General features: G+C 37.7%; 1 protein-coding gene across 6 annotated transcripts in view; it reads left to right on the top strand.

Moving 5' to 3' along the window:
- SYTL3 (synaptotagmin like 3) overlaps nucleotides 1–12,565 on the top strand; it is a 32,155-nt gene that overhangs the window by 271 nt on the left and 19,319 nt on the right. For 3 of the 6 annotated variants that reach the window (XR_002437447.1, XM_021392904.1, XM_021392909.1), the window contains exons 1-4: nucleotides 9–584; nucleotides 5,633–6,177; nucleotides 7,563–7,778; nucleotides 11,169–11,233. Coding sequence is in view for 5 of the 6 variants with exons in the window: in XM_021392904.1 (XP_021248579.1) it covers nucleotides 6,068–6,177; nucleotides 7,563–7,778; nucleotides 11,169–11,233 (391 nt within the window). In the remaining variant the exon portion in view is untranslated. Of the gene's footprint in view, nucleotides 1–8; nucleotides 585–1,015; nucleotides 1,059–1,470; nucleotides 1,807–5,632; nucleotides 6,178–7,562; nucleotides 7,779–11,168; nucleotides 11,234–12,565 lie in introns of those variants that run through there. The other 3 variants (XM_021392907.1, XM_021392906.1, XM_021392905.1) reach the window with 3 other exon arrangements.

Consider the following 12,565-nt stretch of genomic DNA (forward strand, 5'->3'; position numbering starts at 1 on the left):
AAACAAAAAAAACCAATAAGAAACACAAAACCAAGGAAAACTTAAGGAATTGGTATATTCTTATGGTTTTAAGCTGATTTAATTAGCACCTCAAATCAGAATTTGGACAATGAGTTTAAAGGCTACACTTTTTTTTTGCAATTTATAGATCTGTGTTTGTGCAGTTTTTATAGATTGCTCAGATGACCAATGATACCCATACCCATGTGTGAGATGCTGTGTATGCAGTGGAGTGCGCTGCTGAGGCTCAGAATGGCAACAATAAGTTGGGGAAATACTTGAAGGCAACCAGAAAATAAATAACTCAGGGCAAATGCAAAGGCCTACACTGTAGCAAGAATCATTAGCCCTGTGCATGCAGGTTAGGAGCTGTAGTCTTGAGGTCCTGAGGGCACAGGTGGGCCTCAGCTGCACTGATCACCCCAGCCATGCCCTCTGCTTCAGGCCTGTCTCTCTGTGGCATGCCTCGGCTCTATATCCCAAATCCTATTTCAGACCAGCAACTCAGGATGAACCCTGCCTCCTCCTCTCAGCCAGCAGAGAGCCAGCAGCAGGGATAATGGAGCATGGAAGAGATTTCTAAGGTGGGTTGCAAAGTCCTCCTCAGTGGAATTCTCCAAGAGCAGTTTAGATAATTACTTTTGCCCTACTCTTATAGATGTATTGATGTTGGCTTCATCTCCATGGCCTTGTTCTTCTACCCTGGCTTAATGAGCCTACTACTCATGGTAGTTACACTCTGTGGTTTATTTTATTTAGTTAAAGTTTTGCCCAAAACAAAGGCTCAGATTATCCATGCATTCTTTGTTTGGCTTAGCTCTGTGCCTTGCTAGCTGTTGCTGTCTCTTGAACGATACAGTTGAACATGATTAGGCTTGATGTGCATAGGTGAAAATATTTGAACCTACCAAATGTAGTGAGTTTACAAGATTGCAGGTGGATTCATTTTGCCATGTGAGTATCATTGCAGTGCTTAATTTAATTTTAACTAGTATTTCTTGTAACATCCAAGATGCTGAGAAGGGCTTTTGTAGTCTATGTGTGGTTTATCTGATGGAGTAAGTCTATAAGAAAGGGCTTTCTAGATTAATTTCCAGACTTTTCAATAAATTAGATACAGTTTGGAACTTCATTGCTCATAGTTGTTTCTGTAATAGAGTGAACTGAAATATCCATTCCAAATGGTACTTTAACTTGATATCTTTAATCAAGTTTACTACTTGTAGGCAGGCTAATTTTCTGCTTTCTCTAGGTGTGTAAAAATGAATTATTTTGATCTGTCTGCTTTTCACTGTTTGTCTCTATTAATTGCTTTGCCGTCCAGAACTGAGTATTTAGCTTTGAAGAAGGAATTGTTTATGATTCAAGTGGTGTTTTCTGTGTGAGTTCTGGGGACGTTGAGGTTAGTAGTATTTTCGCATCTACAGTATCAGAAAGAGAAATTACGTAGAAGTCAAAACTACTTCTCTTCCTGTGTGTGGCTTGAAGACCAAGTCTATTTTGCTGTTATCAGTCAGCTTTTGTGCTAAGTCTCTCTTTGATGTTAGAAAGATGACTGACTTCTCTTTGTTTTTTTGCTGGTGATTAAACCAGAGACTGCAAAATCTGTTACAATGCTGGAGCTCTTCTTTGATTGCTTCTGTTTTTAGCTGTCTTGAGGATGCTCTTCTGTATGTACTGTGGTCTAATTTTGGTGGAGAACAGCTACTGGTTTTCTTTCAGGAAAGATAAGTAAATAGCAAGAGTGCTATTCATCTCTTAAAGCAGTTTACTTCCACACATCTTTCTTTGATGGCTATTGAAAAGGTAAGGACAGCTTTTTTTTTTTTTAACTGTTCTATATGACATTACACAAATGCGTTTTCACTTACTGAGATGGCACTGTTTTGACTGTAAAGATTTTGTGGAATGGCCACAATTGCAACTTAAAATATTGTCTTCTTATGTTCACTGTTGAGATAGGATTATTAAAATCACATGGCATAGGTCTGGTAATATATTATCTATGTATTATATTAATATATTAACTTGTAAGTGTGCATTCAAGGATGTGAAAATTGAACTGTTGCAAGGCTGTATAAAATAGCGCTTGTAATTCTTATTCTTAATTAAGAATAAATTTATTTGATTGGTATCTAAAAAACTTTAAATGGCCATATATTCTAGTAGCATTTGTGATGATAATCCTAATTCTGAACCTCCTCAATCTCTGTCTTAGCTACTGATGTAATACATCTACTTTTTGGGTTAATGAATGAAATTTTCCAACTATCTCAGGTCAGCAAAGGCTCTGGCTTGAGAAGATCACTTTAATTGTGCTTATTTAGTTATCTTTATTTCACTAATGCTTCAGGTTCTGAAAGGAGATCATTAATACATAATTTGCAAAATTGCTTTGAGAGAAAGTAGCTTGCCAGGTCAGGCATTTGTAAGCTTAAAATTGTATAAAATACACTACTTTTTGGAAACTGTAACTTGTTTCATGTAGGTCTTTTGATTAAGTTTCAGCTGCACACTATCTTATCTCGTTTGAAAAGAAAAAAACAGAGTCTTCTGTGATTGCACTGTGTGCGTGCACACCTTCTTCTCCTAAGATGTGACCATGTTGGTTCTCTGATCTCCTTTATGGCGAGCTGGCACAATACTATCAAAAAGCTATTCAACAATCTGCCTGACACTAGATTTTCTTAAGTATGTTATTTGGAATAATGTGTGGAAAAAAAATATATACAGGCTTTGTGCTGAAGAGGGAGAAGTATCGTTGGTATTTACTCACCAGGTTGCTGTTACTTTTGGTTTTACACAGAAGGTGCTTGGCTTCGTGAGTTTAGCTGACTGTGTAAGATGGATAGATTTGATGGGTAAATATGAAAGTAGAGCATCTGTGGAGGTTTTTAAGTTGTTTTTTCCTGTAATGACCCTCCTTGCAAGGAAAAAACAACTTTAATGCTACTGGAAAACTAATTTAGTGCAAACAGCTCCAGCGTTAGAGAAGCTCTTCTTTTACAATGATGGTGAGCTTTTCAGTCCAACTTGAAATGATTAAGGACTCAAATCTGTTGTGAGGCACCAGAATAATCCCATTTGGAAGGACTCCATTATTATGCGAGATTTTGATTTGTCTTTGAAAGTGCAAAAAATCTGATGGAACACAGTGGTTACTTGAGGTTAAATCTTCAGGAGGATTAAAAAAAATAACTGCAGCTCTCGTAGAACTCCTGGTTCTGTGATGGATTTTAAGCTTTATTTTCTGTAGCATATAATGACCTTGCCCAGCAGTGAGAGCCAGGGAGGCTTTTTGTCTCTGTGCAGTGTGATTGCTGTTAGACACAGGGCCCCTGGCACTTCTCTCTGCAGTAGATTTGTTCTGCTTTTTGGTGTCAGAAGATGATCCTAGCCCCTTTTGGCTCTCTGCTGCCAGCAGGAGATTCGGTGCTTAAAAGATCTATCACTGTGAATGGAATATGAAATATAGCAACAGACCAGCTGGTGAGAGTGATGATGTTTGTGGTATCACCAATGGACTGAGGTCAAAAGCCTTTTTGAAGAATTTTGCTGTTCTTCCTGGAGAGCATAACTGTGGGAATGACAATGTGGACAGAAGGAAGGCTCCAAACTATTCCCTCCCTCGTGCTGTAGATTTGTATAGGCTTGAACGACTGAAAATACAGTTTCTTAAAAAGTATCATGTGAGTCTCTAAGTAAGATTCTGTGTGCCCTCAATGTCTTTTTTTTTTTAATAAACTAAGATGTCATTTGAAATCCATTCCCAATATAGGCTTGAAATATGGAAAGCTTTGCCCTTTTCTGTGGAGAAGGAGTTGGTCCTTTATTAAAGAGTTTGGGAGGGACACCAAGCAGTGACTATTTCTGTGCCTTCTTAGAAGCAGATGTTGCTCTTAGTAACTGTTGTAAATTGGGGTATTCTTAGCAGCTCAGTAAGACACTTGTATTTTTTCTTGAGGATCAGTGGAGAAGTTTTATTTGATTCCCCCTAACAGTGGCTGTCGTGAGTTTGCTTGCTTATTCTGATGTTTCAGCAGAATTTTCTGATGACATTGTGAATATGCCAGCCTTGAGGCTTTCTATACGCTCCCAGGAATTCCACCCTTTGGATGATGTAATGGCTGTTTCACTATCCTAGAGAGTGCAGAGCTACCTGGGTTTGTACTGGCTGCTCTTTCAGATTGTATTGACTTAAACAGAATCAAAGGCTCTAAATATCTGTCAATCCTTTGTCATATCCTTGAGGTGAAAGATTAAAGCAGGTGAAGGCAGCAGGGGCCTTTGAAAACAACATGTTAAAAAATTTCTAGGGCTTTTTAGGTTTCCACTGAGTAATATCCTGTGAAATTGCACTTGGTAAGGAAATAAAATGTGATTATGCCTATCTCTGTCTCTTTTGTTTCCACAGGAAACCAATCTTTATTTCTTTTTTAACGCTTCTGTGAAATGCTTTGTCCTTTTGCTGTCTGTTGAAGAGTGTCATGAAGAAAATGTAAAATAATGGAATGCATACTGCTTATTTCAATAGAAATTATCACCTGCCTTTTTTTGTGTGTGTGAAATTTACGTAGTTCAGTTGTGGCAAGCTGTATGTAAATTACTTCCCTCTAACTTCAAAAATTTATCGTTACTTACATAGCTGAAGATTTTTTTTAACCTTTAAACTCTCATAGTATTTTAAAAGAATGATCCATTTGGTTGGATTCTCAGCTGAGCTGCATCAGTGAAATATCTCTAACTACTTCAGTGAAGTTTTACCCTTCCGCCTTAATGGAAAATCTGACTATGTATTTAGTTCACATGACATTTGAAACACTCGACCTGTTTTCACATATGCGTCTTTAATATTTGGTTCTTTGTAACTGGAATGCACTTACATTTGCTATAATATGCACAGAACAGTAATATTAAAACTGAATATAGTGTGTTAGCTAAATTGGATTCAAGGATAACTTTCTTTACTTTGCTACATTAAAATTGTGTTATATTTTAGTATGAGTTTTACAGAAATGAAAGTCAGAGAATATACAAAATATATTTGTGAGTCTGTTTTGATTTTTATACTTCTCATATTTGTACATTAATATCATCTGGTGCAAAAATGGTTAGTGTACTGAGCTAGAAAAAATACACCTCTTATCATTTTGGTGTTTGTGTGTATTAACAAAGATAATATCATTATTGTGTGAAAAATGGCTTATCTAGGCTTAACAGAAGTCAGGTTATTGATAGAAATGACTCTTAAAGGGTATTTCCCATCTTTCCTAGATGCTTGTGTTATTTTGTCTTTCCGGTAAGATGAGATTAGAAAGGAGGGTTTCTGTCTCAAACAGACTTGTCCTGTCATGGGGCCTCTAGGCCTGTACTGGAAACTAACTTGGACGACTTTATTTGTTGTTTTACACTGACTGTCTGAAAAACATGGAGATACATGGCCGAGTGTTAGTGGACGCTACGCTGAGACTTTCTGAAGGATGGGACTGTCTTAAAATCTCTCCCGTATCTGAATTTGTGTGTGAGAGGTCTTGGCTAAATGTGTTTTTCAGAAATTATTACTCAAATACTATTGACATCACTAGAAGAAGTGAGGAGAAGAGATAATAAAACATATTATTGTTCTCCCTAGATCCTGAAATTCCAAGTCTACAAGACCAAGTGAAGCAAACCGTTCTCCCAAGTCCTTTATGCTGGCTGTCAGTGAGTTCTCCTTCCACCTGCTTAAAGCCATACCTGGGACCTTGCTGCAAGCTCTCATCCCTTTTGGAACCACTTGGCAAAGAGCAAGTACTTTGATGTGAAAAAGTCAAGGCTGTTGTGACTTTGCTGTTCATATTCCCTGGGTAGCAGAGACACTTAAATGAAGACTTGTGTGAAGACAGATGCGGTTATTTTTTTCTTCAAGAGCGTGACGCAGCGAAACCTATCGCCAATGAATTAAGAAGACAGACAACGCTTGATAAACACTCAGATCTCTTAAGAGCCCCATTATATTCTCTAAACTAGTATCCATTGTTTTGAATGTGGTAGAGCAGTAAGTCAGGAGTTGTGAAGTTTGGGGAAAATGGCCTGTGAATTTAACCTAAACTTCCTTAAGGAATTGGAGCGAGAGGCTGTTCTGCAAGTCCTGTACCGTGACCAGATCGTGAGAAAAACAGAGGAAGAAAGAGTAAGGTACTTGCCTTTCTTTTTTTGTGTGTATTTCTGTTCCTTTTCTTTCTCAGGAGTACTCTTCTTTCTCTTTGCTGTCCTTCCTGATGTATTCCTTCTTTTATTTGTTGTTAGCTAGTAAGTTTTAATTTTGTGGGAAAATTAGGAGTTATCCAGAGCCTCTTGGATTTACCACACTACTGACTACGTTAAAGATGAGCAAATGCTGTTCAGGGAATAATCTACTTAGTGAACTTTACTTCACATTCACAGATAGTTCAGTTGCTGCCTGTATTTCTTACTCAGGGAAGGCTTTATGACATTCTTATTATCACGTTCCTACATATGCCTGTATAGTCCTGATAATGCAGAGCACATTCAGATCTGTGGCTGGCTAATTTAACCTCTGTTGTGCCAGGACTGAAGGATTTTCAGATACCTTCTTACTGTGCTGAATCCATCTCTACTCCTTCTCATATATAACAGATAGCAAGAGCACTGCGCTTTCTCAGTGGCTGTCAATAGGTGTCATTGGTTAGAAAAAGGATTCTATGTAATTATTTCACGCTATGCAAGTATCCCAGTTGTAAAAAATAAAGGATAATCCTTCAGCACTTTATTTGCTTTGTATTAGGGATTGTGTAAGGATTTCCTTGCAGCTTGCTTTGCCACGTTGCTTCCTCATGTAAAACAGGGTATTTGTATTGCTGCCTTAGAAGGTTTTAGTCTTTTATTAAATTATAGAAGCTTAAACTTTGTTTACAGCAAACATTTATGTAAGTATAACTGGACTTTTTAAATGATTATGAAAATTAAGTAAAGGGTTATTAAAATCTGAATGATTAGAAAGTCACTGACAACTAAAGGTGATGTAGCTAACAATAACATATTTTGTCTCTTAGTGCTTGTTATGGAAACAAGGTCAATGGAAGGGAAAGGCTTAGGTATTTTGGTCAGATGTCGTTTTTGTTTAACCTTCAGAAGATGCATTTGTTATGATTATTTGACAGAAGATTTGATTCTTCTAGTCAAGTAATCTTGATAAATACAATAACAGCCGTCATCAGAATGTCATCAATAAACATCATCAAAAGGGAGCACAGCTTAGTCTAAATTTTTGTATGTGAGCATGTGATGACTTGCGTACATAATTCCAGTGCCCTATCCTAGTGGGTATAGTTGACATGAATGGAACCCCATTTATATTAGGCTATTACTCTATATGCACCTTTGTAGTTGTATGTATAGTGCAAAAAAATGCACTATGTGTATGGATGCCTTCAGACAGTGCTCACAGTAAAGTCACGCTTAAGGATCTCTCTCCAACTGGTAGTGACATTGTCCAATCAGCTTGTAACTTGCATTGTTGCTTTTTTTTTCCATCTTTCCTTTTTGACCTGGGTTATTAGGAAACTGAAAATGCAGCTGCACCAGCTTCGATGGAAAGGGGCAAGAAATGTAAGCCATGAATACCAGGAGAGATCTTGTGCTCGCTGCCAGAAATCCCTTGGATTGTTGATGAACAGAGGTGCAGTGTGCAACGGGTGTAGTCATCGAGTGTGCTCGGAATGTCGTGTCTGCCTGAAGCCTTCCCTTTGGAAATGCACTGTTTGTTATGCTCATGGGTAAGAAATGTTAACGGTTGTGGTAAGTGATTGTTTACGCTGGTTTTGGTTTACACTGGCTTAAATACTAGATACTTACTGTTTTTGTGTGTATTTATTGCTTTAAATGGTTAATGAACCAAAGTCTTTAGCAGAAAGAGTGAATATGTTGGGTGAAGTCCTCACACCAGAGGAATCATAGAAATCATAGAATGGCTTGGGTTGGGAGGGATCATCAAGCTCCAACCCCCCAGCTGCAGGCAGGGCCATCTACCTCCATATCTAATACTAGACCAGGCTGCCCAGGGCCTCATCCAACCTGGCCTTAAACCTCCAGGAACGAGGCATCCACAACATCTCTGGGCAGCCTGTTCCAGCACCTCACCACTCTCATAATAAAGAACTTCCCCCTGAATTAATAGGAATTTTGCTTTGTGCTTCGTGGAGTCAGAAGTCCTTTCCTGTGTTTAGCAAAATGCACCTTCAGAGGAGGCCAAGGGTGGTGTCATCTCTCTTGCAAAGACGTGAATTGCAAAAAAAAAAAACCAGAACAGTGCTAGTATCTGAACTCTAGATGGCACTCTAGTCAATAGATGTCCCTGAGTCAATACTGAAGTGGCGCGTCACAATTAGTTACTTAAAGTGCTGGTTTTCCACGTAGTACAGCAAATCTCTTGACATTCCTGATCATTATTATTATTTTTCTTTTTTTTTCCCTCATACTACCGAGATGAGGAACCTGGATTAATGAATAGTGTGAAATCATGTTTTCTATGTACTTAACATCATTAACAACTTTTGGTTTTTATCAGGATCTGCTTAAATGTGGTCAGAGCAGAGATCCAAGTTTGGTTACGCTGAAATTGTTATTTACTTATTTTACACTGTCACCTTGGTTTTATTTTCCTAGAAACAGGAAGTAATCTTTCTTTTACTGTACAGTTTTAATATCAAAATGCTCCATCACAGTCCTTTTAATTAATCAGAATCTTCCTAAATGAAATGGTTTAGATATATTGTCACCATGGATTGAAAAAGAAATTAATGAACTATAGGTAAAGAGAAAGTCTTGAAAAAGAATCAACCAGCTGTTGTTGATATAAATCGCTGTAAGAAGGGTGAGCATTTTGGGTGAAATTTTACTATATTCCAACACCAGACTAATGCACCACCTCACTGCCTTGTAAGATGTCAAGATGAGGTTTAAATAATGCCTTACATTTGTCAGGCATTGTGTTAGTCTTTACCTAAATTAATTTCTAATTGTAGTTTGGAGTCATTTTCTGTGCTCTGGAAGAGACTGTAAACTATCACTGAAAAGGCACTCTCTGAATCCTCAGTTTGTTTTGCAGTTTACACATAAGACAGATAAACCAACCCCTCCTGTATTTAGCACAAAGCAGCTGCTACATTTTTACGTGTGTATTTCACTGTCTGTGCTTCATGTTATGAACACTAGAAATAGGGATACAGAAAGTTAACTTTTTAATCTCTGTCTAGATTTACCCCCTCCCCCACTTTCTCTGCTTTATTTTTTAAATTTGTTTTCAGTTCTTCGGTGGCTACAGTGGAAATCCCCTCTAGATAGCAGCTAGTTACCAAACAACCTTGTTATTGTGCTATGCATCCTTAATTATTTCATAAGCTTGTCCGGATATTTAATGGTCAAAGTGGGAAAGCACTGTCTAAATGGATTAAAAGACACTCTAAACTTTTTCTGAGGAAGTTTTATTTTTTTTTATCTTGGTGGTACAGAGGAATACTTGTGTGAATTTTGCATTATAGCAAAAAAAAAAAGTACAGAATTCACATTCGATCTTATTTAATCCTGGTGCAAATTCCATTAAAATAGTCACTCTTCTTCAGTTACCTCCAGTGAGCTTTGCATCAAGGCTGCAGATCTTAGAGAATGCAGCTGTGTGGTAAATATTAGTCAGCACCTTCTATTTACTCTGGTGAGGGAAAAACAATGACTAAGAAATGGAAGTGCTGATTTTCAAATCCTGATTGACCGTAATTTTAAGTCTTGGTTACCACAAGGGTCATTTTTCCTGAACAAAAAACATCATCATCAATACCATTGAGAGCCTTTCCTAGAGACTAATGCTGCAGTTCTGGTCCCCCAGTTATTTTGGGCCATCTGACTTTATTTCTTGTCCATTTGATGCTGAGCGGCAGAAGGCCGCGTAGAGAGTTCTGCAGCTTCGAAATTCATGTACCTCGTGGAACTGACTGAAAATGCCAAGTCAGGTGATGCTTGCATTGGGGTCGAGAGGGCTGACTCCACGCTGTGCCACCTTCCTCCTGCATGTGCCTAGAGAGTATGGTAGAGTGCAGAATGATTGGTCCAGGGATTTTGTTTCCTGGCTTTTGTGGATGTTAGTATAGCTCTCGTGTTAAGAGATTTTGCTTTTTTATGGAGGCGAGCCCCTACATCAACTTACTTTCTGTATATTGGTTGCCAATTTCAAGGAAGTTTGGCAGAGGGAATGGTGACATAGATCTTAATTTCAAAGAAGGAAAATTAACTACTGGGTAGAAAATAAAGTTTACCAGTACTTGTGCTGAGGAAGTTTTTTTCAGTGGAACTTCATCCTATAATAAGCATCCCAAAATCCACGTGGAGCTGAGATATATAGTATGCCTTATCATCTGGGAGGACATTTAGATGAGAATTTGTACCTTAAGTCTCCAGAAAATCCTCAGTTAAATAACTTTTTACCTTTTTAATAACAGATGAGTTCACATTGCAAACATTGTCTAATTCAGGTGGAAACTGCAAAATGCAAGAGTCAAATCTGCTGAAAATCTGCTTAACAGCTATTTAATCTGACATAATTTTATACACGTTAATCATTGTCTTTCTAATACTGTGATCTAGGTACCTATGAATCACAATGCCATCACTGATATTAGTCTCTTCAAAATGAAGAGAAATGGGTCACGAATCCATCACACCACTGTAGAAGTGAAGACAGACTCTTTTCTTTCCTGCTTTGGAGTTGTTGAATTCAGTGTGTGCTTCCTAGTAACTATTCCAAGTTGTGCTCAGGAGCATATCCTGTCATTGATTCTTTTCCCCTTCTTACCAGGCTGCACGAGTGCCTGGAGCTGTATTGCAAATTGTTTGTATAAGCTGGGATGGACGTAGGACTCCTGGCTTCAAATTAATGCCTAGAGCAGAATTGATTCTTTTGGTGAGCTTTTCTACATAGCAAAAAATGAGGAAAGAAGAGAGAAGTCATTTGTTTGCAAACCCACAGAAAAATCAATTGATGTGAGCAGTTGTGGAATCTTAGTTTTCTGGTAGGATTAAGAAGGACTGTTGAATTGTTTAAGTGGTTATTAAACAGTTAAAGAAATGCACTTTTTGGAAAATGATGATTCAAGTGTCTTTTGCTTGTTTTTCAGGGATGTGAAAGTAAAGGCTGGTGAATGGTTCTTTGAGGAACGAGCCAAGAAATATCCAGATGAAGGTAATCACTGGAACAAGCCATGCTGTGCAATTTGTAGTCCTCATCTAAGTGAAACACAGAATGTAGTCTACCACTGTATTAAATGCTACAGACATTTGGTGGAAGATCTCTCATGCATTATCCTGCCTTGTTTGTCTATATGCTAAATGAAGCATAAACACAAGCTAGCAGGAAACACTTGAAAGTACAATTTATTTTGTGTGAGTAACGAAAATAAGAAAATGATTGGCTCCATCAATTTGAATTGATGAGCATGTAAGTCTACTAAGAATTACAATGACGCATGAAATAAATTTGGAACTGTTAAAATTTGTGTGCAGGAGAGAAATGGTCTTGCATCCATTGTTTGTCAAACGTAGAACTTTCATTATTTTCACTAAGTTTCAAAGCTTCAAGACATGATGGAATGGAATAAAGAAAAATGTTGAAGTATAGCTACAAATCAGCAGAGAGCTAAAACCACCAACTGTTCCTTTACTTTCAGCCAGCTGTGTGATTGCCTCCTGTTCAGTCTTTTCAGTGTGATTAAAAATACAAAGCATTAAAAGAAATTATAGAGGATATGGATGGATTGCCCTATGACAAATGTGATTCACAAACCCAGGGGCTGCTGGTCTTCATTTCTGACCCACAATGACTAATAAGATGGAAAGGATTTCCTTCCTCTTTCCTTGAAGCTCCACTTCAGATAGGTAGCTGTTTCCCCTTGTGCCTGACTGTTCCTTAACATTACAGTTTCACTTCCAGTATCTGTATCTTATCTAGATGTAAGAATAGCTAGTAAAAAGGAAAGCGCTGGACCTTGAATATCGGTTGTGAGACCTGAATTGAAAAGCTGATAAATGGAAGAATATAATTGGGCAAATTTTGAGTAGTGTTCACCACAGACAGCGGTTTTAAGAAATTGAACAATGGTGTCTGCTGAAACAATTCCTTTAGAAATTAAAACAAACAAACAAAATTAATTCCCTTTTAGTTAAGATAATTTCTGATTTTAAAGGATTAGTCGACCGGTTGTTTAAAGCATGGTTGTGTTCTGTATCCATTATTAATAATTTTTCCTTGTATTCTTTTCAGAAAGTCTATAGGTGGTAATTTTAACAATCACAGTTATTGGAAAATGATTTATTTTCCTCAGAATTAAACCTGATAACGTCCCTCTCTCTAGTAAATGAGTTCTCACCTTGCATTGTCAAAGCTTTGTGTGTGCTTTGAAGCATTTTGCTTAGTTTGGCTAATAGCAATGTTGCTGAAGTTACAAAATTCTAAGGATGTACACAAGATAAGCCTGCAGGGCCAAGTAAGTTTTGGTTGCTTCCTTTGACAAGACCA

Source organism: Numida meleagris, chromosome 3 (genome assembly GCF_002078875.1).
Source record: "Numida meleagris isolate 19003 breed g44 Domestic line chromosome 3, NumMel1.0, whole genome shotgun sequence".
NCBI classification, from domain to species: Eukaryota; Metazoa; Chordata; class Aves; order Galliformes; family Numididae; genus Numida; species Numida meleagris.